Source organism: Tamandua tetradactyla, chromosome 18 (assembly GCF_023851605.1).
Source record: "Tamandua tetradactyla isolate mTamTet1 chromosome 18, mTamTet1.pri, whole genome shotgun sequence".
NCBI classification, from domain to species: Eukaryota; Metazoa; Chordata; class Mammalia; order Pilosa; family Myrmecophagidae; genus Tamandua; species Tamandua tetradactyla.
Genome location: NC_135344.1, coordinates 25,629,791 through 25,655,174, shown reverse-complemented (window position 1 = coordinate 25,655,174; position 25,384 = coordinate 25,629,791). Strand labels below are relative to the sequence as shown.

General features: G+C 34.2%; 1 protein-coding gene across 1 annotated transcript in view; it reads left to right on the top strand.

Moving 5' to 3' along the window:
- WDR7 (WD repeat domain 7) overlaps nt 1-25,384 on the top strand; it is a 494,499-nt gene that overhangs the window by 67,238 nt on the left and 401,877 nt on the right. The window contains 4 exon segments of the mRNA XM_077135381.1: nt 2,785-2,926; nt 3,162-3,410; nt 4,152-4,372; nt 24,694-24,889. Coding sequence (XP_076991496.1) covers nt 2,785-2,926; nt 3,162-3,410; nt 4,152-4,372; nt 24,694-24,889 — 808 coding nt within the window.

The window sequence follows — 25,384 nt, the reverse complement described above, 5'->3', positions numbered from 1 at the left end:
CTCTGTATAACTCCACCATCACCTTTGATCTTTTTACCCACTCTTTAGGGGTGTTTGGGCTATGCCTATTCTAACTTTTTCATATTGGAAGGGGCTGTCAATAATATGGGATAGGGGGATGGAGCTAGTTGATGTTCTGGAGAGGCTGGTCCCTCTGCAATTCAGGACTTATCTGGTTCAGGTACCCCTCTGAAGGTTGTAGGCTTCTGGAAAGTTATCCTAGGGCGTGGATCCTTTGTGAAATCTTATATAACGCCCTAGGTGTTCTTTAGGGTTGGCAGAAATGGTTTTGGTTAGGATTTGGCAAGCTATAATAGATAGCAATGTGAAGCTTGTGTAAGAGTGACCTCCAGAGTAGCCTCTTGACTCTATTTTAATTCTCTCAGCCACCGATACCTTATTTGTTACACTTCTCTTCCCCCTTTTGTTCATAATGGCATTGTTGATCCCATGATGCCAAGGTCAGACTCATTCCTGGGAGACATTTCCCACACTGCCAGGGAGACTTTCACCCCTGGATGTCGTGTCCCACAAAAAGGGTGGGGATGGGGACAATGGTTTCACTTGCAAAGTTATACTTAGAGAGAGAGGCCACATCTGAGCAATGAAAGAGGTCCTCTGGAAATAACTCTTACACTTATCTATAAGTAGGCTAAGCTTCTCCGTTACATACATAAGTGTTAGAAGAACAAGTCTCAAGATCAAGAGCTTGGCCTATTGATTTGGGTGTCCCTAATGTTTGACACAGTATCAGGGGTTTCCCTGGTAGGAAAGTTTAATAGTTCTATAATTTTTCTCCCTTCCCTCAAGGGACTTTGCCAATACTTTTTGATTATGTGCTTAATATACTCTAGGATATATCCAGGCATTGCATTAAAATATACAGGATTAAAGGCCCTCATTCTTATTCGGGGCACCCTGTGTTTGGATTATTTAAATGATCTATCTGGACATGTTGGATTAGTTTATGTGCTACTTAAAAATTAGGTTCTGGACAAAATAAACCTTTTTTCCTGTAGTCTCAAAGAGGAGATAATGTTCTAAAATGCAGACAATGTCTTTATTACCCCTGTACTCTGAATTACCGTAATCCCGACCTGATTGGCTTTGCTCTTAACTCTAAATCTAGGCTATACATATTTAAACAACCTCTCACAATCCGGAAATAATAATAATCACTCTGGTCTAAATGTGACTGCCATAAGAGCTTGCAGGCCCCTGTTTTCTTATAAGTATTTTTTAATTGAGACCATACAATAATTGCTTTTTCTCTGTCTTATTTTGCTTCACCAAATGTCCCACAGGTTCATTCACAGCATTGTATGCCTTACAACTTTGTTCCTTTTTGTAGTAGCGCAGTATTCGATCATGTATATATCATCAGTCGCCAATCTACTTCTCAGTCAGTGCATCCTTCAGTCACCTCCGTTCAGTAGGCATCGTGTATAATGTCCAAAGTCAACAGTCCATCACCACTCTCAATTTTAGATAATTTCATTGTTTCCAAAAGCAAGATAATCAATAAACACACCCTCACCAAATGCCAGCAGTATTTTGAATATACAAAATTTGTACATTTATGTACAATTCAGACTCTTTAATCTGTTCTTTGTACTCTTAAATGCGACCATTTAGTCTCCAACCTAAACAGTCACTTCCAACTTAACTGAGGGATAATGATTATGTAAAGACATATTGATCATGTTTCTTTATATATCAACTCCTTAATACATTTTAATGTTGTTGTTTTTTTTTTTTTGCGTGGGCAGGCACTGGGAATCGAACCCAGGTCTCTGGCATGGCAGGCAAGAACTCTGCCTGCTGAGCCCCCGTGGCCCTCCTTAATTTATTGTAAATTAAAATTTATGTATTATGTGATGTGAGATATGCATATGTTGAAATATAGAATAATGGTTATTGCAGTTGCTGCTGCAACTTCTTATCTAGTATTTTGTTTATTAATTTTTAGTAATTTTCAGACATTAAATCAAATAACTAGTTATGCTTAATATACAGTTTTTAGAGGCTAATGCTTTTTAGGAAACAACTGGTATCAAATACAGTAATTAGGTTATTTGTTAACTATAGTTCTGTGTCAGGAATGACATCTGTTTATTACTGCCAATTGAGGTTCGATGCTTTAAAGTTCAAGTATTTGAATTCAGCATTTTCATTATTCATTGTAATGAATGAGATATCACTGAAGGCACAAAAGTCTTAAGCTAAAAAATAGTTTTCAAAATGAAAGTTACATAAGACTGTCATAACTTAGAAGAAAAATATACTAATTTTAAAAAATGGAGTCCTCTGACTCTGTAAGTAGAATAGTTTAATTTTGCTGTTATTTTCAGTGACTAATCAAGCATGGGCAAAAAAGCTAGAATTAGTGAGTTTTCCCCAACTGATTTTTTAAGTGGAGATTGTTCTTATTGTTAGAGTGGTATATCTAAATATTAATTACTAATAACAGGTGCTTATGTAAATTGCATTGGTGTGGTGAGTGGATCAGTTTTTATAAAATAGAAACAGCATAAATACTAACTCTAGAGAAAGACTATAAATGTAGTTTCTGTTCCCTTGAATGTTTGTCGTACACTGGATTTGAATATTAATGCAGCAAAGTTAAATTAAAAATATTGAATACTCATGTTAAACTACTGTTTTTACTCTGGAATAAGGCAATGCAATTAACATCTTTATTTGAAAAAAATGTTACCAATATGTGAAATATTTTGATTAAAAAATAGCTAAAGATATTTGAATAGGTTTTTTTTTTTTTGACAGTTGCTAATTTGTCCTCCTGTTACTCGATTCTTCTATGGCTGTAGGGAATATTTCCATAAACTATTAATTCAGGGTGATTCTTCTGGACGATTGAATATTTGGAATATATCTGACACACTTGATAAAGAGGAAGGTGAGTAAGGTAATAATAAATCATGTATAGCAATTTCTTAATTCTTTTGGCATCTTAAAGGTTAACAACTGAGTAACAAATTCATTGCATTTATATATATCACTTTCTTCTTAAATTGTATTTTATGACAGTTGTCATTATTTGGTATAATGCTGAATCAGCTATAGTGCATTTATTTTAATGTTTTATATATTTTTTAACATACACAAATGTTTTTCTTTTATACAAAACAAAAACTCTGTAGGGCTGGAAATGACAACTTCTATGAGTTTGCAAGAGGCATTTGATAAACTGAGTCCTTGTCCAGCTGGAATAATAGATCAACTGAGTGTAATTCCCAGTAGTCACGAACCTCTTAAAGTAACTGCAAGCGTGTACATACCAGCACATGGACGACTTGTTTGTGGCCGTGAAGATGGAAGCATAATTATTGTACCTGCCACCCAGACAGCCATAGTACAGCTGCTGCAAGGGGAGCACATGCTCAGGAGAGGTATAATACACATCTAAAAAGGTTTAAAGCGTTTTGAAAACTCTGTAGCCATGATATTGAAAATGTCCTCCATTCTTTGTTTTTAACAAATAAATACATCAGTTGTGTTATTTGGTAAAGTTTCATGTGCAGATAAAATACTCAATGGCTATTAGTGAAACAAAAAATTTCATTATTGAAATAGTATGTAATGACTGTTAATAAAGAAGTATTTACTTTTATCTCTTTGATGTTTGCAAATAGCTCCATTTGTTTGTTCCCTCTATGATTTACTAAATAATTATCAGTAATACCGATGATCTTCTAGAACATTGCTCACCAGTAGAAATATAATGCAAATAAGAATGTAATTTTAAATTTTCTAATAGCCACATTAAAAAGTAAAACGAAACAGGTGAGATTAATTTTAATAATATATTTTATTTAACCTAATATAGCAAAACTATTGTCATTTCAAGTTGTAATCTATATAAAGTTATTTATGAGAAATTTTACCTTTTTTTTAACCTAAATCCTTGAAATCTCATGTATTTACAGTATATCTCAATCCAGACTAGCCAAACTTCAAATGCTCAAAAGTTTCTTGTGGCTAGCAGCTACTGTATTGGACCGAGCAGTTCTAGGAGATAAAATTAGAAATTTTTTCTGTGATAAAATTTATAACTATTCTGACAATTCATGTTTATTTTTACTGTGCAAGACTTTATTTTTCCCATTTTAAAACCAAAACCTCATTTACAGGTTGGCCACCTCACAGAACACTCCGAGGTCATCGGAACAAAGTCACATGTTTGCTATATCCTCATCAGGTCTCAGCACGTTATGATCAAAGATATCTGATATCGGGAGGTGTGGATTTTTCTGTCATAATTTGGGACATATTTTCTGGAGAAATGAAACATATCTTCTGTGTGCATGGTGGCGAGATTACTCAGCTTCTAGTTCCACCTGAAAACTGTAGTGTAAGTTGATTAGAAAAGCTTATTTTATTATGGTAGAGCCAAGCTATATTGCAGTAAGACGTGTGATAGAGTATCCTAAAAAAAATGACAAAATAATTGACAAAGCCCTTTCAGTTTTAAGGCTAAAATTATTAGTAATATATAATGTAATATTTAAGCATTAAAATTGTGATCATTTACTATTGGGCACATAAGAATAGAAGATAGAGATTTTTTTTCTTTTTATAAGTTCCTAAAAACATATGGCTTGTCCCTGAGACATAGCAGTTTAGAATATGTTTATTCAATGAAGTTTCTATTTTTAAAAACAATTCAAATATTCCTGAAAATCCTAAAATCTCATTATTTTCAAGTCCCTTTGAACAAAGAGACAGTGTACATGTACTTTGGTAGAGGCAAGGTATGATTTTCAAAGTACTCATCAGAAGAATCTTTAGATAAACTAAGTACTGTCACATGGGAGAGAAAATGTATGAGTTCATAATGTCACTGATAATGATTTTGGCAAGTTTTATATAAACTTTGTGGAAGCAAATTGTTTTCTTAATGATGTGTTTGTCTGTTAGGCCATGGTATCAAAAAGCTAACATTTTTAGAAATATGAGATTTTAGGAAGATTTAAGACTTCCTAATTAATAGTCCCATAATTTTTTAATTTGTGTACATACTTGTACATACTACACACACTTGCACAACAGCATACAAATATACTTTCTTTTTGTATATTCTTATTTTAATCCATTCGGTGTCACCAGTTTTTAGTCTTATTGGAATTGTAAATTTACTGAAGGAATATTCATGAGTTATTTCAAAATCCAAGAAATTTTTTACCTTTTTGCTTGCTTAATCATTCTTGTAATGTATTTTATCAGCCATGTCCTGCCAGTGCTAGATGTCATTTTGATTCGATATTGTTGGCATGGTAAGAAGTCCTAGTACTAGGACTACCACAGTTGCAAAATTAGGTTCTTAGTTATTCTCTTTCTTCTTTTACATTCATTTCTTTTTCTTTCTTCCCAGTTTAGTTTTAGTTTCCTATGTGAATCATCGTGAAAAATTGCTATATATTTAAATGACCAATTTCTGTGTCATTTTAGTGAATAAATATTCTTGTGATTGTGCTCATAATTTACAGGACTGCTATAACCCCTCTCCTAAACTTAATTTTACAGCAGTTATTCCCCACGGTGGAATGTGAATTTTTATCTTGAAATGCACATTTGGTGAAATACCTATTTTTTTGATGCTGAAATTGATTGTTTAGATTATTTTATAACAGTTTAGAACGTACTACTTTAAAATATTGGAGTAAGATATAGTGTTTTTTTTTTTAATTACAGATGTGATTAAAGTGAAAGTTTGTGTGGAATGGTTTACATAAAATTATGTTCACTGAAAGGCATTAAATATTCATATGTGTTTTCTAGTTTCTTTTTAAAAAACCTTCTAATTTTTTTTGAAGGGTGGCTAAAAAAGAAGCCCCTTGTTTTACTAAATTTATTTTTGTATTTTGTCTATATATACACACACCATAAAATTTTCCATTTTAACAATTTTTAAATGTGCAATTCAGTGGTGTTAATTATAGTCATAGTGTTGTGCTACCATCACCACCATCCGTTATTAAAACTTTTTTATCACCCAAATAAAAATTCTCTAGCCATTAAGCAGTAACTGCTCATTCCCTCACGTTCCCACCCCACCCCAACAACCTCTATTACGCTTTATTTCTGTGAATTTGTCTATTCTAGATACCTCATATAAGTGCATTTATACAGTATTTGTTCTTTTGTGTCTGGCTTATTTCACTTATATTGTTTTCAAGGTTCATCCATGTTGTAGCATGTATCAGAACTCCTTATAGCTGAATAATATTCCATTATATTTATATACCACATTGTGTTTATCCATTCATGTGTTGCTGGGCACTTGCATTATTTCTACCTTTTGCCTATTGTGAATAATGCTGCTATAAGCCTTGGTTTGCAAGCATCTGCTTGAGTCCTTGCTTTCAATTGTTTTTGCTATATATATCTAGGAATGGAATTGCCGGACCATATGGTAATTCTACATTTCACTTTTTGAGAAACTGCCAGACATTTCTAGTGTGGCAGTACCATTTTACATTCCCACCCACAATGCATGAGGATTCCAGTTTCTCTACATCCTTGTAAAGACTTGTTTACCTTTCTTAAAATAACAACCATCTTATTGGGTATGAAGTGGTGTCCCACTGTGGTCTTGATTTGCATATCTCTAATGATTATTAGGTGTTGAACATCTTTATTGGTTATTTGTATATCTTCTTTGGAGAATTGTTGATTTTAAATCCCTTGCTTACTTTTAATTGGGTTATTTATCTTTATGAGGTAAGAATTAGTTGTGTATTGTGAATACAAGTTCCTTATCAGAAATATGATTTGCAGCTATTGTCTCCCATTCAAAAGCATTTTTTCTCCCATTACACAGGTTGTCTTTTTGTTTTCATGGTAATTTCCTTTCATGAACAGAGGTTTTTCATTTTGATGAAGTCCAGTTTACCCATCTTTTTGTTGCTTGTGCTTTTGGTGTCATGTCTAGGAAGTGATTCACTTTTTTTTGTATGCTGTATGGGGGGGGTCACATTTCATTCTTTTTTCCATGTGAATATCCCATTATTGCAGTTACCATTTGCGGAATTATTTTGTTAGTTTCTTTTTTTCTTTTGTTTACTTGTTTTTAGTAATTGCATGGGCCAGGAATCAAACCCGGGTCTCCTGCATGGTAAATGAGAATTCTCCCACTGAAGTACACTTGCACACTCGTATTTCACTTTTAAATTAGGTTACTTTTTCTCATGCATTATATGTTCATCACTGAAATGGATAAATAAATGGAGGCTCTTTGCTTTGTGATTAAGAAGGATGCAGGCTCCAGAGCTGGGGGTATCTGGGGTCAAAGCCTGGCTTGGTCACTTAACAACTGGATGACTCCTAGGCAAAATTTTCTTTTCTCTCTAAGTCTCAGTTTCCTCATCTATCAACTGTAGGAGATGTTGTAACAATCAAATGAGAAAAAATTTTTAAATCATTTAGCACAATGCCTGGCATGGACGGAACACAATAAAAGTTAGTGCCAGGGGCAAGAATGCTTGCCTGCCATGCCAGAGGACCCGGGTTCGATTCCCGGTGCCTGCCCATGTTAAAAAAAAAAAAGTTAGTGCAAGTCATTCTGGTGGTGATAGTTTTGTCCCTCCATATTTCCTGGAGGTCATCACTAAAAGGGAAGTTGTTGGTAGCAGAAGTCCCTAAGAGCTTGAAGGAATTTAGAGAAGAGTCAATTATTCCATACCCCTGCCTCCAAGCTCAGCTATTCCTGGGGCTTCATTTTGGGTTTCTGAAGCCCCAGGGAGACTCATTTCAGTATCTTACTGTGTTATGGTGAGGAATTTTACAGTTCAAACCCATTTATTATTATTTTTTAAAATTTATTAATTAAGAACAAACAAAAACATTAACATATAATTCTGTTCTACATATATATTCAGTAATTCTCAATCTCATCACATAGTTGCATATTCATCATTTCTAAGAACATTTGCATCAATTCAGAAAAAGAAATAAAAAGACAACAGAAAAAAAAAGATTATACATATCATACCCCTTACCCCTCGCTTTCATTTATCACTAGCATTTCAAACCAAATTTATTTTAACATTTGTTCCCCCTATTACTTATTTTTATTCCATATGTCCTACTCATCTGTTGACATGGTAGATAAAAGGAGCATCAGACACAAGGTTTTCACAATCACACAGTCACATTGTGAAAGCTATATCATTATTCAATCATCATCAAGAAACATGTCTACTGGAACACAGCTCTACATTTTCAGGCAGTTTCCTCCAGCCTCTCCACTACATCTTGAATAACAAGGTGATATCTACTTAATGCATAAGAATAACCTCCAGGATAACCTCTGACTCTGTTTGGAATCTCTCAGCCATTGACACTTTGTTTCATGTCACTCTTCCCCCTTTTGGTAGAGAAGGTTTTCTCAATCCTTTGATGCTGAGTCTCAGCTCATTCTAGGGTTTTTCTCAATCCCTTGATGCTGAGTCTCAGCTCATTCTGGAATTTCTGTCCCACGTTGCCAGGAAGGTCCACACCCCTGGGAGTCATGTCCCACGTAGACAGGGGGAGGGTGGTAAGTTTGCTTGTTGTGTTGACTGGAGAGAGAGGCCACATCTGAGCAACAGAAGAGGTTCTCTTGGGGGTGACTCTTCGGCCTAAATTTTAAGTAGACTCGACCTATCCTTCGTGGGGTTGTTTCATATGAACAAACCCCAAGACTGGGGGCTCAGCCTGTAGCTTTGGCTGTCCACACTGCTTGTCAGAATATCAAGAATTCAATTTGGGAAAGTTGAATTTCTCCCCATTCTCACCATTCTCTGAAGAAACCCATTTATTTATTTATTTATTTATTTATTTATTTTTTAAATTTTTTTTATTAATCAAAAAAAAGAAAAGAAATTAACACAACATTTAGAAAGCATTCCATTCTACACATGCACTCAGTAATTCTTAGTATCATCACATAGATGTATGATCATCATTTCTTAGTACATTTGCATCGATTTAGGAAAAGAACTGGCAAAACAACAGAAAAAGATATAGAATGTTAATATAGAGAAGAGAATTAAAATAATAATACTAATTAAAAATATATATATATAAAGGAAAAAGAAAAAAAACAAAAACAAAAGATACAAACAAACAAACAAAAAACTATATTTCAGGTGCAGCTTCATTCAGTGTTCCAAAATAGTTACATTACACTTAGGTATTATTGTGCTGTCCATTTTTGAGTTTTTGTATCTAGTCCTGTTGCACAGTCTGTATCCCTTCAGCTCCAATTACCCATTATCTTACCCTGTTTCTAACTCCTGCTGGTCTCTGTTACCAATGATATATTCCAGGCTGACTCTCGAATGTCGGTTCACATCAGTGGGACCATACAATATTTGTCCTTTAGTTTTTGGCTAGACTCACTCAGCATAATGTTCTCTAGGTCCATCCATGTTATTACATGCTTCATAAGTTTAGTCTGTCTTAAAGCTGCATAATATTCCATCGTAGGTATATGCCACAGTTTGTTTAGCCACTCGTCTGTTGATGAACATTTTGGCTGTTTCCATCTCTTTGCAATTGTAGATAATGCTGCTATAAACACTGGTGTGCAAATGTCCGTCTGTGTCTTTGCCCTTAAGTCCTTTGAGTAGATACCTAGCAGTGGTATTGCTGGGTCATAATCCGTTCTGCCAGTCTATGTCTTTTGATTGGGAAATTCAGTCCATTACCTTTTAGTGTTATTACTGTTTGGATAATATTTTCCTCTACCATTTTGGCTTTTGTATTATATATATCATATCTGATTTTCCTTCTTTCTACACTTTACTCCATATCTCTCTCTTCTGTCTTTTCGTATCTGACTCTAGTGCTCCCTTTAGTATTTCTTGCAGAGCTGGTCTCTTGGTCACAAATTCTCTCAGTGACTTTTTGTCTATAAATGTTTTAATTTCTCCTTCATTTTTGAAGGACAATTTTGCTGTATATAGAAGTCTTGGTTGGCAGTTTTTCTCTTTTAGTAATTTAAATATATCATCCCACTGTCTTCTAGCTTCCATGGTTTCTGCTGAGAAATCTACACATAGTCTTATTGGGTTTCCCTTGTATGTGACAGATGTTTTTCTCTTGCTGCTTTCAAGATCCTCTCTTTCTCTTTGACCTCTGACATTCTAACTAGTAAGTGTCTTGGAGAACGCCTATTTGGGTCTATTCTCTTTGGGGTGCGCTGCACTTCTTGGATCTGTAAATTTAGGTCTTTCACAAGAGTTGGGAAATTTTCATTGAAAATTTCTTCCATTAGTTTTTCTCCTCCTTTTCCCTTCTCTTCTCCTTCTGGGACACCCACAACACGTATATTTGTGCGCTTCATATTGTCATTCAGTTCCCTGATCCCCTGCTCAAGTTTTTCCATTCTTTTCCCTATGGTTTCTGTTTCTTTTTGGAATTCAGATGTTCCATCCTCCAGTTCACTAATTGTAGCTTCTGTCTCTTTAGATCTACCATTGTAGGTATCCATTGTTTTTTCCATTTTTTCTTCTTTGTCCTTCACTCCCATAAGTTCTGTGATTTGTTTTTTCAGATTTTCTATTTCTTCTTTTTGTTCAGCCCATGTCTTCTTCATGTCCTCCCTCAATTTATTGATTTGGTTTTTGAAGAGTTTTTCCATTTCTGTTCGTATATTCAGCATTAGTTGTCTCAGCTCCTGTATCTCATTTGAACTATTGGTTTGTTCCTTTGACTGGGCCATATCTTCATTTTCGAGCGTCATCCATTATTTTCTGCTGGTGTCTGGGCATTTGATCAGATTTCCCTGGGTGTGGGACCCGGCTGGTTGAAAGGTTTTTCTGTGTAATCTCTGGGCTCTGTTTTTCTTTTCCTGCCCAGTAGGTGGCGCTCGTGGCACTCGTCTGTCTGCGGGTCCCACCAGTAAAAGATGCTGTGGCTCCTTTAACTTGCCAATCCGAATCTCGCAGTCAGCCCGGGAAACCCATTTATTTTTAATGTATCTCATACCAAGAGATGGAAAAGCTCAAACAATACTATTAAATAATTTCAGAGCACCTATCACAGGCTGGTCATACTACTGGTGTCGTATGACCAAGAGGTGTGCCCAGGTTATTAAATGGGTTTTTAAGATAATAAAATGTGTTTGACTAATTGCATTTAAACATAATTTTTGGAGAGTAAAACGCATAGTAGACATATACAACTAAATAGTGAATGGATTCTCTAATAGGCTAGGGGAGGTTCTACAGAGTGTGTTAGTTGTCTGGGGAACATGAGAAAGATAGATATAGAAAAGGAGGGCTGGTACTTGGAAAATAATGCTTGGCCTGAAATTTGCTTATTAAAATGTAGACATTAGAGATTATCTTGTTTTCAACTGACATTCAAGAATACTGATTAAGACAAAAATATCTGCTTTTAGCTATGTGATAATTTAACAAGTATATAAAACTGCCTAGTTAATAACTTGTTCATTTAGCTGGTAGTTTTAGGCATATCCGCAAATGTGCTTAATGATCAAAGGGCCTAATTGATTAATAAAAAGCGAAGAATTTGCTATTTGCTAAATGCTTATAAAATGGCTGCATTGTTTAAAATAGAGTAAATCATATCATATACTGATTCTAATGCTTGAATTGCCCTTCTTATAAATTGATTGATTGTCATTTTTTTTTTAAGTTTTAAAATTCTGTAATATAACATATATACAAAGCAAAGAAAAAAAAAAGGAATAGTTTTCAAAGCACTCTTCAACAAGTTGTTACAGAACAAATCCCAGAGTTAGTCATGGGGTGCCGTACCATCTTCTCAGATTTTTCCTTCTAGCTGCTCCAGAGAATATAGGAAGCTAGAAGGAAGAAATAATTTTTATCATCACAATTGACTTTTTTTTCTTTTTTGTGAAAAATAACATATATACAAAGAAGCAATAAATTTCAAAGCACAGCACCACAGTTAGTTGTAGAACAGATTTCAGAGTTTGGTATGGGTTACAATTCCACAGTTTTAGGTTTTTATTTCAAACTGCTCTGAGATAATGGAGACTAAAAGAAATATCAGTTTAATGATTCAGCAATCATATTCGTTTGTTAAACCCTACCTTCTCTGTATAACTCCACCATCACCTTTGATCCTTCTATTCCATTCTTTAGGGATATTTGGGCTATGGCCATTCTAACTTTTTCACGTTGGAAGAGGCTGTCAATAATATGGGGTAGGGAGATGAAACTAGCTGATGTTTTGGAGAGGCTAGGCCTTCTAGGATTTACGACTTCTCTGGTTCCAGGTACCATTTGGAGGTTGTAGGTTTCTGGAAAGTTACACTAGTGCAATTTTTATTCTTTTTAATGAAATATATTTTGATTTTTATTTTAAAGTTGTGATCTTGTAGTAGGTAAATCAGCTTTATATTTGAAAAATTATAAATATTTACCAAATATAATGAATAAAGATAAATGCTGAAAGGTCTGTCAGCTGCCATTTTGATCAGAATAGAATTTTTTTTTTAATCTCAGGTACACTGAAGAGGAAATTGAATTTTGATTCACAGTGTTGTGCTACCATCACCATTTTCCATTACCAAAACTTTTCCATACCCCCACATAGAAATTCTGTCCCAATTAAGCTTTAACTCCCCATTCTCTACTCTCAGCCCCTGTAAACTGTATTCTAGTTTTTGACTTTATGAATTTGCTTATTCTGATTATTTCATCTCAGTGAGATCATACAATATTTGTCCTTTTGTGTATGGCATATTTTTCTCAACATGATATCTTCAAGGTCATACAGACTTCAAAAAATCTTTTTAAAATCAGGGTTGCTACTGCAATTTTAACTGACTTATTAAATTTTCATCTGCACTTAGAATATTATTTACCATAGTGTTTAAAACTATTTTATAAATAGGTAATTGTTCTAGTTGGCTAGCTGCTGGAATGCAATATACCAGAAACAGAATGGCTTTTAGAAAGGGGAATTTAATAAGCTGCTAGTTTACAGTTCTAAAGCCAAGAAAATATCTCAATTAAAGCAAGTCTATAGAAATGTCCCATCAAAGGCATCCAGGGAAAGATACCTTGGTTCAAGAAGGCTGATGAAGTTCAGGGTCTGTTTCTCTCAAGTGAGAAAGCACATGACAAACACAGTCATGGTTTCTCTCTTGGCTGGAAAGGCACATGATGAACATGACATCATCTGTTAGCTTTCTCTCCTTGCTTCCTGTTTCATGAAGCTCCCTGGGAGGCGTTTTCCTTCTTCATCTCCAAAGGTCGCTTGCTGGTGGACTCTGCTTCATGGTGCTAAAGCATTCTCTGCGCTGTCTGAATCTCCCATTCTCCAAAATGTTTCCTCTTTTATAGGACTTCAGAAACTTATCAAGACCCACCCAAATGGGTGGAGACACACCTCTACCTAATCCAGTCTAAAAACCACTCTTGATTAAATCACATCTCCAGGGAGATGATCTAATTACAGTTTCAAATATACAATACTGAATAGGGATTAGAAGGAATGGCTGCCTTTAAAAAATGGGACTAGAATTAAAACATAGCTTTTCTAGGGTACATACACCATTTCAAACCAGCAGAGTAATACATGTACATTGTATAAAATTCAAAAGGTATTAAAAGTTACTAATGAAAAAGTAAGTCTATGTTCTCCAGTTTCCTAGATCCCTTAACCCTGAGTTCATTATTTTGTACATCCTTTCAGAGATTTTCTGTGCTCTAGTGTTTTAATATTTCAGAACTATAGCAATTTAGTTTAATCTTGTTATAATAAATAAGAACTTTAAGCAGCACAGAGTGGCTAGAGATGGAATGCTTTCCAAATTTGAATGGCTTTCAAATTTAGTAGCCATGGGTGAATTACTGAAATCTGAACTCTAGGCTAGGGGAGGCCAAAGAAGTTTGCTGGTTACCTGGGTAGGCTAAGGAAGAGAGGTGCGAAAGGTAAAACATATTTTAATGCCTCTGGATTACTGCAGCAATTAACTCCCTGCAACTCTGATCATTAGTATTATATAGTCACAGACACGAATGACCTGGCACCTCCCCTTCCACCTCTACACTAGCTTATTTTACCTTCTCTTACTTATTGATCTCCTTTTGCTGTAGCTTCCAGTAAAGTGGTCTACTCTCCAAGATTCAGGAACTTTTTCACATAGGTTTATTTATTGACATATAGGTCACTCTTAGGGAAAGATACCACACTTTGAAAAAATACCATCAGAAGTGTGTTTTAAGAATTTCCCTTAATAAGCCAAATGGATATGACTGACGGGTGAAAATTCAGAAAAATTAATTTAAAAAACCACTAATGATCCAGTAGAATATTTCTTAGTTTTATGATAGTAGCAATATCTTTGCCATCCATATTTTCTCTTGATTTTCAGTTATAGTGGGTGGCTGGATTTCAAAGTACAGCCTGTCTTATGACATGGAACATGTGTGTAAGAGTCTGTCATACAGTATGATGCTGTTTTGTACATGTGTTTCATTAGTTTTTAATGTAAATGTAAATTTATGTATTCTTCCTCTTTATGAACATTTGGGTTGTTTTTTCTCTTTCTTAGTTAACTCAGCTATAGAAGGAGGTGATTGCACTAAATAATTTCTCCACTTTTTTCATTTAAAGCAGTTTTATTAACATGTTGTACAGTTATCCAATTATATAAATCAGTGGCTCTCAGTATAATCATAGTCGTGCTTTCTTTACTACAATCAATTTTAGAACATGTTCATTGCTGCAAAAAAAAGATCCCATATCCTTTATACCCCTCTATTATTGACTCTTATCATTGGTGTGGTACCTTTGTTATACTCGATGGAAAAATATTGTAATATTACTGATAACTATAGTCCAATGTTTGCATTAGGTATAATCCCATATACAACCCTATTATTAACATTTGGTAATAGTGACATAAGTTTTTTTCTGATTCATGAAAGAGCATTCTTATATATGTACTATTAACCACCTTTATCATCCACATCAGGATTCTCTATGTTATACAGTCCCATATTTTATCCTCTAGCTTTCTTTCTAGTGGCATAAACTTCCCCTTTCATTCACAATCACACACATGATTCAACACTGTTAATTACACTTACAATACTGTGCTATCATCACTACCATCCTTTTCCCAATCTTTACCATCAACTTTATTAAAAATTCTGCATAAATTAAGCATCAGCTCCCCACTCTCTACCCTCATTCTATTGTCTGGTAACCTGTGATCTAGATATTGACTCCATGAGTTTGCTCATTATACTTAGTTCATATTAGTGAGATCATACAGTATCAGTCCTTTTGTCACATGCATCAAGACTTTATTTCTCCTTACAGCTGGATAATACTCCATCATATATATATATATCACCTTTTCTTTATCCATTCATCAGTTCGTAGGCAGTTGGGTTGTTTTGATTTTTTAGCAATTGTGAATAATGCTGCTATGAACATCAGTGTGTAAATGTCCATTTGTGCCTTGCTTGCAGTTCTTCTAAGTATATATCTAGCAGCAGTAGTGCCAGATCATATGGCAGTTCAATATTTAGCTTTCTGAGGAACCGCCAAACTGTCTTCCATGGCAGCTGTACCATTTTATATTCCCAGCAGTAGTGAATAAATGTTCCTATTTCTCCACATCCTCTCCAATATTTGTAGTTTTCTGTTTGTTTAATAGTGGTCATTCTAATAAGTGTGAAATATCTCATTTTGGTTTTGATTTGCATTTTCTAATAGTTAGTGATACAGAGCATCTTTTCATGTGCTTTTTAGCCATTTGTATTTCCTCTTTGGTAAAACATCTGTTAACGTCTTTAACCCATTTTTTAATTGGGTTGTTTGTCTTTTTATTGTTGACTTATAAAGGATTTCTTTATATATTCTGGATATTAAACCCTTATCAGATATGTGGTTTTCAAATATTTTCTCCCATTGAGTAGATTGCATTTTCACCTTTGAAGCACAAAAGTTTTTGTTTTGAGGAGGTCCCATTTATCTAGTTTTCCTTTCATTGCTTGTACTTTGGGTGTAAGGTCTTACCACAAGGTACTGAAGCTATTTCTCTATATTTTCTTCTAGAAGTATTATGGTCCGGGTTCTTAAATTTAGGTCTTTGATCCATTTTATGTTAATTTCTGTATGAGGTGTGAGATAGAGGTCTTTTTTGATTCTTTGGGATATGGATATCCAGTTCTCCCAGCATGATTTGTTGAAGACACTATTCTGTCCCAGCTGGGTAGACTTGGCCTTGTCAAAAATCAATTGACCATAAATGTGAGTCTATTTCTGATCTCTCGGTTCAGTTCCATTGATCAATATGTCTGTCTTTATGCCAGTACCATGTTTTTTTGACCAGTATGATGCCATTTATTTATGTTTAAAAAAAGCATAAACTACACTACATATTTATGAATACATGTATAGGTAGTAAAAGTATTAAAATTGAACTAGAAAGACAAGTTCCAAATTTAGAACCTGGTTTGCTTTGGGGGGGGGAGGAGAATGAGTATAGACAAACAAAAAATGTGACTTCTTAAAGTGCATTGTTTTATTTATTTTTATAATATAAATATGTATTTAATATTTATTTTCTACTTTTACTGGTACGGATGATTGAACAGCTCTGTGAAGAGCTGTTTCCTGCTGCTAGGACTTTATTCAAAACAAAATTTTTGAAAAACATTTTAAAATAAATAATTTAGTATCAGTAATGTGTTTCTGAGTGTGATCATAAAGGCTAGGTTCTTTAATATATTGGTTATATAAATGATTACTTTTCATTTATTAAATCCTGCCAAACTTTTATTGTTACATAATCTCCTAGGTGTGCCCTCCAAAATATCCAGAAGGGGGCAGCATGGGTTTGTAAAAACAGGAATGTCAGGTATCTAACCAATTTATTAGTGTTTGTTTAGGTTCCTTGAACAGTATCAGATTCCTAGCTCCTAGAGACAGAGCCATGTGATAGTATGAATGGTATATGTGGCCTTCCTGTACACTAGTTTGTCTAGTGTTCACTGTTGTTAAGAGCAATTAACAAAGCTAGGTTTTCTTTTTATATATTGTACTTTTATTCTGAAAAGTACCTAAAGCTTTTGCCTAAGTTAGCTGTTACCTCACATTTTTTAAATCTGGACTTTTCTATTGATTTAATTTGAATATTAACTTTAAAAAAGTAATGTCTGTATTGATAGTTAAGTCTCTGACGCCTAGTAGAGTAAATTTTGATAATACAAATTAAGCAAAAGTGTGTAGCAGAAGTCACTGAAAGAAAAAAATTATCCTGATGTATGTAATGTTCTGTAAAGAATTTTTTTCCCTTAACATTTCTCTTAGATTTTAAGACTATTTTCATACGCATGCAGCACCATCTTTTTTAAACTGATATTAATTTAAAAAATTAAATAATGCATAGTTGTGAGACACAGACATACTTTCTAAACCATCTGGTCATCTTTCTGTGTCACTAAGTATACTTCTACAACATCATTTAATGGTTTTCTGTAATGTATTTAATTTTCTAGGTTTGTAAGTAGAGTGTGAATATAGATTATATGTGAGTATAGCATTCATTTTGAAAGTACAAATGTATCACTATACCAATACTATATTGGTTATGCAGTGTGTATAATTTTATATTTTTCACAATTTTTACTCCTATCATATTGCTATTGAATTCAAGATAAAAGTACTATTTTTTAATAAATTGGATAGTATTTATGTATTTAAATATTATAATATACTCTCTTTTGTAGGAAGTTAAAAAGAATCAGCAGTTAAACCACAGAATTATTAGTAAGGGATCCTTTAATTTAGTAATGAGAAAACTCTATACTTATTCTGGCTGTGCTGATATTGTATGAAATATTTTAGAAATTTGGAAATTCTTATATTTTGGAAGTATCCCTTTAGATCTTAAGTCACATCCGTATATCCTTGATAACAGGGAAGATTCCATTGGGCATGAAATTTATTTTTAGTAATAGAAGTGATTTGGTGCTCAACTTTATAAATGAAGTGGTTGATTACATTGATTAATGCTTTTTATTTTGGCCTGAAGAGAAAGTATGACATAACGAAATGACTAAGTTTTTTTTGTGTGGCTTCATCATAAGACAATTTCAAAATGAGTTGAAATTTCATTTATTTGTTTATTTATTTATTTTTTGGGTGTGCATGGTCCGGGAATTGAACCCAGGTCTCCCACCTGAAAGGCAGGCATTCTAACCACTGAACTACCTGTGCACCCTGAAATTTATTTTAAAATGACAGAAACTGTTAGGGAAAAAAAACATGGCCTTCTGAGGTGACTGTTCAGTTAGATGCAACATACTTTCGATTTGTCATTCATTGAAAAAATATTTGAGTGCCTACTATAGATCAGGCGCCTTCTAAGGCCAGGGATACAACAGTGGATAAAATAGAGTCCTCATTTGCTAGAATTTAGCCTAAAAAGGGAACCAGACTAGAAGTTTACTAGTATAATTAAAACAGCATGATAAATAGGGATAAATTCAGGATCCTCAGGCAGTACATAGAAGGGGCATTAGTAGGCCACCTGTGGGTGTTTTGGGAGACTTTTACGAAGGGTTAATTCTATGGTAATTGGCTGCATTAGTTTTGCAGGGTGTGTCAGATCGTACCTGGTAAAGAACAACCTATGTTTACAGACTTACTTTGTATTGTGTATGTTGTGGGGAAGAATTTGGAGTGTTTGATAATCTATGCTGACTACTGTCTAATAGATCTGTATATAACAATAAATGCTTGGATTTAGGCCAGCACTGGCAAGAATTTGACATATATACTGTTACATCTTACTTTGAAAATAATAATCAAGACATCAGAGTAATGGTTTTGTATGTGCTGCAAGCTAGCTGTATATGTGACTATGATGACTTTTTGTTTTATCTTACTTAGGAAAGATGTTTAGAAGGAAAAAAATAAGATAATAAAATATGAAACTGCACAAAAGGTAAAATATTCAAGGTATTCTTCTAAAGAAAGCTTTGACAAAAGAGTAAAGTGGAATGAAAATGGAATGATACAAAGTTAGAAAGGAAGAGTGTGTACTAAAAACAAAGTGCCAATTCTTGTATGATGATTTTTTTTTTTGGAGTGGTAATCACTGGCTTTTTTTTTTTGACATCATCGAAAAGGTCTCTTCTCTTTTTTTTAAGTGTTTGGAGGCTAAAATAATGGAACCACTGGCCAGTCATTAGGGTGAACAGACCTGGATTAAAACCATACAGATCTGGATTTGTATCTTTATCTTGGGTTACCTTAGCATGTTACTTAACATCTTTGAACTCTGGCAGTATTTTCCATGAAATGTTGATTTAAAGTTTTGAAGAAATTCCTGGCCTATGCTAGGAGCTCATCATAATTGCTGTTATTTCTGTTGTCAGTTATCTACATTCTCATTTAGATGAAAAAGTCAAAATGTGGGTAATATGTTCATTCATTTCTAGTATTGGAGTGGCTTTATTATAGGAATATTTTGTTCCTGTTAGGAACTACCTGTGTCTTCATTTTCTTGTTTCCCAGCTATGGCATGGTGGTTTTAGAACCTGCCCAAATTAGGAATTATTGATTCTTGCTCTGCCAGTCTACTTTCATCTCTTTATTGCGTGAGATAGAGGTTTCGGGATACCGAGAGACAGCACCTGGATAAATGGGTGAGACTGGAACTGGATAAAAGGATTTTCCCCTAATTCCCTAGAAGTTGTAGTCCCAAGTATTGTGTTGTTCCTGTTCATTGCCTGAACATTGGAGTTTTCACTTATCTGAGAGGCACAAGACTCCCAAACCGGATCATTTCTTCTGAACATTTGGGATTAGAGTGGGGTCTGACTGTTACCTTTGCTGAACCTCTGCCAGCATGTCCTCAGATGGTCAAAGGGAAAGTTTGACCCTTTCTGTTGCTTTTCTTAGGGCATAAATTATGGTCTAAGCACAGCTTTCTTGCCTAATTGTGGACACTGAAGATTAGGTGTTTTTGATATAGACGGAAAAAGCAAGCCAGCATCCTTTCTAAACAAAAAGGTACTTTTGGCGTATATGTATGTATCTCCAACTAGAACAATAAGGACAGTATCTATTAACTCATTTGTTTACATAAGAAAAAGGAAAAAAAAGTATACCATGGTGTGTAATTTAGTGTTTATTCCTTGTAAGAACAGTACAGATATGATCAGGATAAAATAGATTGAGGACAAGTAGGCTCTTAACTGAAATATTGAGTTTATGTGACTTTTGTTGTTGTTTTTGTTATTTATTTCTGGTTTATGATTTACTTTTGAATTTACCTTACAGATATTTCCAGTTTTTATGTAATTTACTTCATTTTGTTTCTGTGAACTTCTTTCCTGTTTTTGAAACTTGTAATTCATTTCCCACCCAGAAATTTGATGAAATTAGGATTAAAAACAAATATTTAATACTGCATTCTATCTGAAATTTATTTAGGTGTGCGGGGTGAGGAAAGGGTATGTCTTTCCCTAAACTAGCAAATTATCTCAATGTTATTTATTAAATAACTTTTTTTCTCTGATGGGCAATATCTTCTTAACTTTATATTAGATTCTTCATATTTATTTTCTGTTTTACTAATAAGAACGTAATTGAAGAAAGATGGAGTTCTAATTAGTCCATTATTTCATTGTTGCTATCTTTTGTGTTTAATGAATGAAGGAAATGAAGGAAGGAAACCAATCCCTGAATGTCTTATTTGTATTTAACATAATCATCCAATTGGATGGTTAGTCAGTGTTTTGGCTGACCACATGTTCTCATTTTCTAAAATAGCTATTAAAGAAATAGCACTTGACCATCTTTTTAAGAAGGATGAGTTATGGATTTGTTGAAAATGTTTTTTCCTTGGTTCTAGTTTTGTGAAAGTGTGGAAATGAAATTAACATTCATAGGCTCTTGTTTCCCTTCAGGTGGAATATTTAAAAGTGATAAATGATGCATCTTAACTGCACATTTATGTTCCGTAGAAAGAGTTCTGGGAAGTACAAGAAATAATGATTAAGAGAATAGTGGGATTGATTTATGAAAGAAAGAAGCTGGTCATTTATTGCTTGTCTAATGATGGGCATATTTAAAAAGGAGAGACAGTGAAGTGTTTATTTATTTAGAAAATATTCAGACAAAGAGAAAAATAGTTTTGGGACACTAAAGATTGCACCTGAAGTTATATTGAGAAAAAGAATAATTTAATTCTGAAAACAAATTAGCAAAAGTGTAAGTAAAAAATATATTATTTACATTTGGAATTGTTAGAAAGTAGAATCATCTCCCCAGAGAGCTAATAGATGGGATAAACTAGCTGTCTCTGATTTCTGTAATTCATGACAGATGATTCGGAACAGGTTACATAAGAGGTTTCTGGAAATGGTTTAAAATGAAGTCGTGTGAAATGTGTAAGGTCAGACGGAATGACCTAGGTGGTATATTCTGACTCTATCAGATTCTGTGATAGCTTGTGGCATTCTGCTGTTCAGCACTAATGTACTGTGAGGATTATTTACTGGCAAATGCAGTGAGACTTTATTTGGTTTAAAGCCTTGGCATATATTTGTTTTGTTCCAATATTTTCCCCATCTACTTGTCCCAGTTTCTTACATTTTTCATTACAGAAATAGAGGTTTTACTTGGTTAAATATTCTGCTGCTTATTATTAGCCTTTGCTTTTTTAAAAAGACTAAATTTTTAATTTTGAAATATTTTCATACTTATAAGACAAAAATAATACAAACCCATATAGAGAATGCCAACATACCCCTATCCCACTAGATATCCAGATCCACCAATTTCAATATTTTGCCATGTTTGCCATATGTGGTTGTTAGATTCAGTTGTCAACTTGACCAGGTAAAGACACCTAGTTCTGTTGATGTGGACATGAGCCAGTGGTACGTGAACCCCTTGGTGGTAGGTAAGTCATTTTTAGGTGGCTTTTCCAGACTGAAATGGGAGGAAATGAAGTAGAATAGACTTAGTCAAATTGTAGAATTCGTTAGTGTAGATGAAGTAGTTTTCAGTAATCAAGATCTCTGAAAGTTAATAATAAAGGAATTGTATAACTGAACACATTTGCGGGGAAGATAAGTCTAAATTAGGAAGAAATATGAGTCAAAATATTTTTTTAATAAATACTTCTTTAATAATTTTGAGGGCAGATAAGAGGAAACCAAGTTAATTGCATTTTAGCAAGTCTTTTAAGTGCTTTCATTTATCAGACAGCTGAGAATTATTTATCATTACTCAGTTCATTGTTTGAATTAAAACTAATACCAAAGTGGTACTTGAAAGTGGTCTTTTTTCCTTTTACATTTAAATAGTCTCTACATTTACTTTGTTCATACCATTAATTTGTTTTCACACAGGCTGCAAAGGAAACCTTCTACTTAGAATTAATTAGTGAAATCAAAGTTAATGAGGTTTTACTGTATTTGGCCATTTCTACTCGAGACCAGTTTTCTTCATATTGAGTTGGACTAGCATTTTCTTGAAAGAAGAAAATTTAGGTTTATTTTAATTCATATTCAAGAAACAGAGAACAATTCTTTTCTTATGAGTTAAGTACCTCTAATAACTGTGCTTATTCGGGCTTAATAATATTGATTTTGTCTTGTTTTGTTTTCATTCTTGATTATTTCGGTTACTTCCAGACTGTTGCTTGTTACGATAAAGTTGGAGTTAACTCTTCAAATGTTTACAATCATTCACAGGGATAGCATCTCATTTTCATTTTGAACCACATAGTTTTTTGTGAGTGGAGCTTGTTATTTGCAGATTTTCATGATTATTGCACTATGTGAAAGAGTGGAAATGAAAAGCTTGAATTCCTGGAATTATGGCTCTTTTTTTTTCCCTTCAGAAAATTATGTCCCATAATCTACTTCTTAAAGCAGACATTAGGCTATTATTTCATATTTGCTTTGTATGTCCTTTATTTTCACTATATAAGAGTGATAACGTAATGTTGAAATTTCTGGTCTTTTTATGAATTTGGATTGCATTTTCTTGAATCTTAGAGAGTATCCCACCTGCATATAAATGGGGAATCTGAAAATTCAGAGTGAAAATTTTTATGAAGGGCCAACAATGCCAAAGGTCAGGTTCCTCACAGGAATGGGAAAGCCTCTCTCTGCTGTCATAAATTAATAGAGAGAGAGATCAGCATGACACATCACTGCATGGATTAGAGATGATGGAGTTGTAATTTGAGGACCACCTAGTCGCACTTCACATGGATCATGACTCCTTTCCCCTACATTCTAAAAAAGAATGACAAGAGGGTATGTGAACATTAATACAATGACTGCAGATTTGGGAAGTAGGAAATGGACCATTTAGGTGTGTGGCACTAATTAAGGGATAGCTCTTTTTGAACAAGATTTTGGAAAGCATGGAAATAGCAGAAACAAAATTAATAACAGGCCTTGTGAGTACTGTGGCAGATGAGTGTATCACATTTATAGAGATTATTATGTTTAATTAGATTTTTACATGCACTTGGAAGTTCTGGGATTAAAAACAACTTTAACTTCTATTTTTTGCAAGCTTATTTGGCCACCACCCTTTTTTCACATGATTCTTATTAACACTTCCCTTTTGGACAATCAGTGGGATATTGTTCTTTAGCTAAAAGTCTACTTGGGAGAAGCCCAGTAGGTTGAGGCTTGAGAAGTTTCTGTTTTAGCTCCCTTAGAAGGAATAGTAGATATGTAGCACGGTGGGCATGATCCTCAATGAATAGTCACACTAGGTACAGTGAGTGTCTGATGACTGTTTTCATCCAGTGTCTCTCAGTGTGAACGGAAAGCATAATGTAAATAAGTCACTAAAAGCTACATTTTAAATTGCTTATAAATTGCCTTTTAAATTTTCTAGTTAGTGATTTCAGTTTTCTGTTGCTAGTGATTATTCTTTACCGTGTCTTTGTTTGATAATTTATTTTCCATCTTGTTCTAAAAAAGGAATTTGAAGGGCAAAACTAGAGATGAACAGGAAATACTCAGAATACTTAATTGGCTATTGTATGGTTAGTTGAAGTGGTGCACCTGTTGACATTATAGACAGAATTGTGAAAGAAACAGAGAGGCATATCTACAGATAATGCCAATGACCGTAAGAAATTATTGTGGCCGGGACCGCCAAGGTATTGTTTTAGAGCAGAGGTGCAGTGATGAGCATGGGTCTGAATGGTAGAGTCACAAACAAAGAAGCACTGCAGAAAGCAGCTCTTGCAACAAACAAAGGAAAGTTCATACAGTGGAAAGAGAACACATAATAACAGATCAATTTTTTTTTTCCAGCTTTGCCTTCTCAGATGTAGCAATTATTTCAGTCAGGTCATCTTCAAATTCTTTCTTTAATCTAGGATAAATTTAGTATTTTAAGTGTTGTCATGATTGAGCTGTGGGTGTTTTGTGTATAATATAGAGGAATGGATTTTTCAACACAATCTAATATTGTGGTAGGGTTTTTTTTGACATGGGCAGGCACCAGGGATCGAACCCAGGTCTCTGGCATGGCAGGTGAGAACTCTGCCTGCTGAGCCACCATGGCCCTATGGTAGGTTTTTGACAGTAATAAATGTATAATTAATTTTGACATAGGTTATTGAGGACAGGGCCCATTATATTCTGAATATAATCTAAATATAATTAAGTTTATTCTTGTTTTCAGGCAAGAGTGCAGCACTGCATCTGCTCTGTAGCCAGTGACCATTCAGTGGGACTTCTAAGTTTGCGAGAGAAAAAGTGCATTATGCTGGCATCACGTCACCTTTTCCCTATTCAAGTAATCAAGTGGAGGCCTTCTGATGACTACCTAGTAGTGGGATGTTCTGATGGCTCTGTGTACGTCTGGCAAATGGATACTGGTAAGAACAAGTACAAGAGGTAGAATAGAAAATTAAATGAGTAGATTTGATTTTTGGAGATTAAGTCTTTCATATGTGAAAAAAAGCCTTGCAATGTGAAAAAGGTTATTTTATTTCTGATTACTGATTTTTAAAACATTCTCATCATCAATAGGGAAATATTTAAGTGCCCTATTATTTTATGTGCTCTGCCAGACATTATAGAGTTGATCACCACATCTCTGAGGTCATATACTTGAAGACAATATACAGATGAGGGTAGACATACAGGTATGACAAAACATAAGTAATTCATGTAGGAAATTGTGAGCAAGGCAATTGTGTTAGGGTTCTCTAGAGAATCAACAGGGAATACTCGCAAATATAAAATTTATAAAAGTGTCTCACATGACCGCGGGAATGCAGAGTCCAAAATCCGCAGAGTAGGCTGTGTGAAGCCAACGATTCTGATGGAGGGTCTGGATGAACTCCGCAGGAGAGGCTCACCAGCCGAAA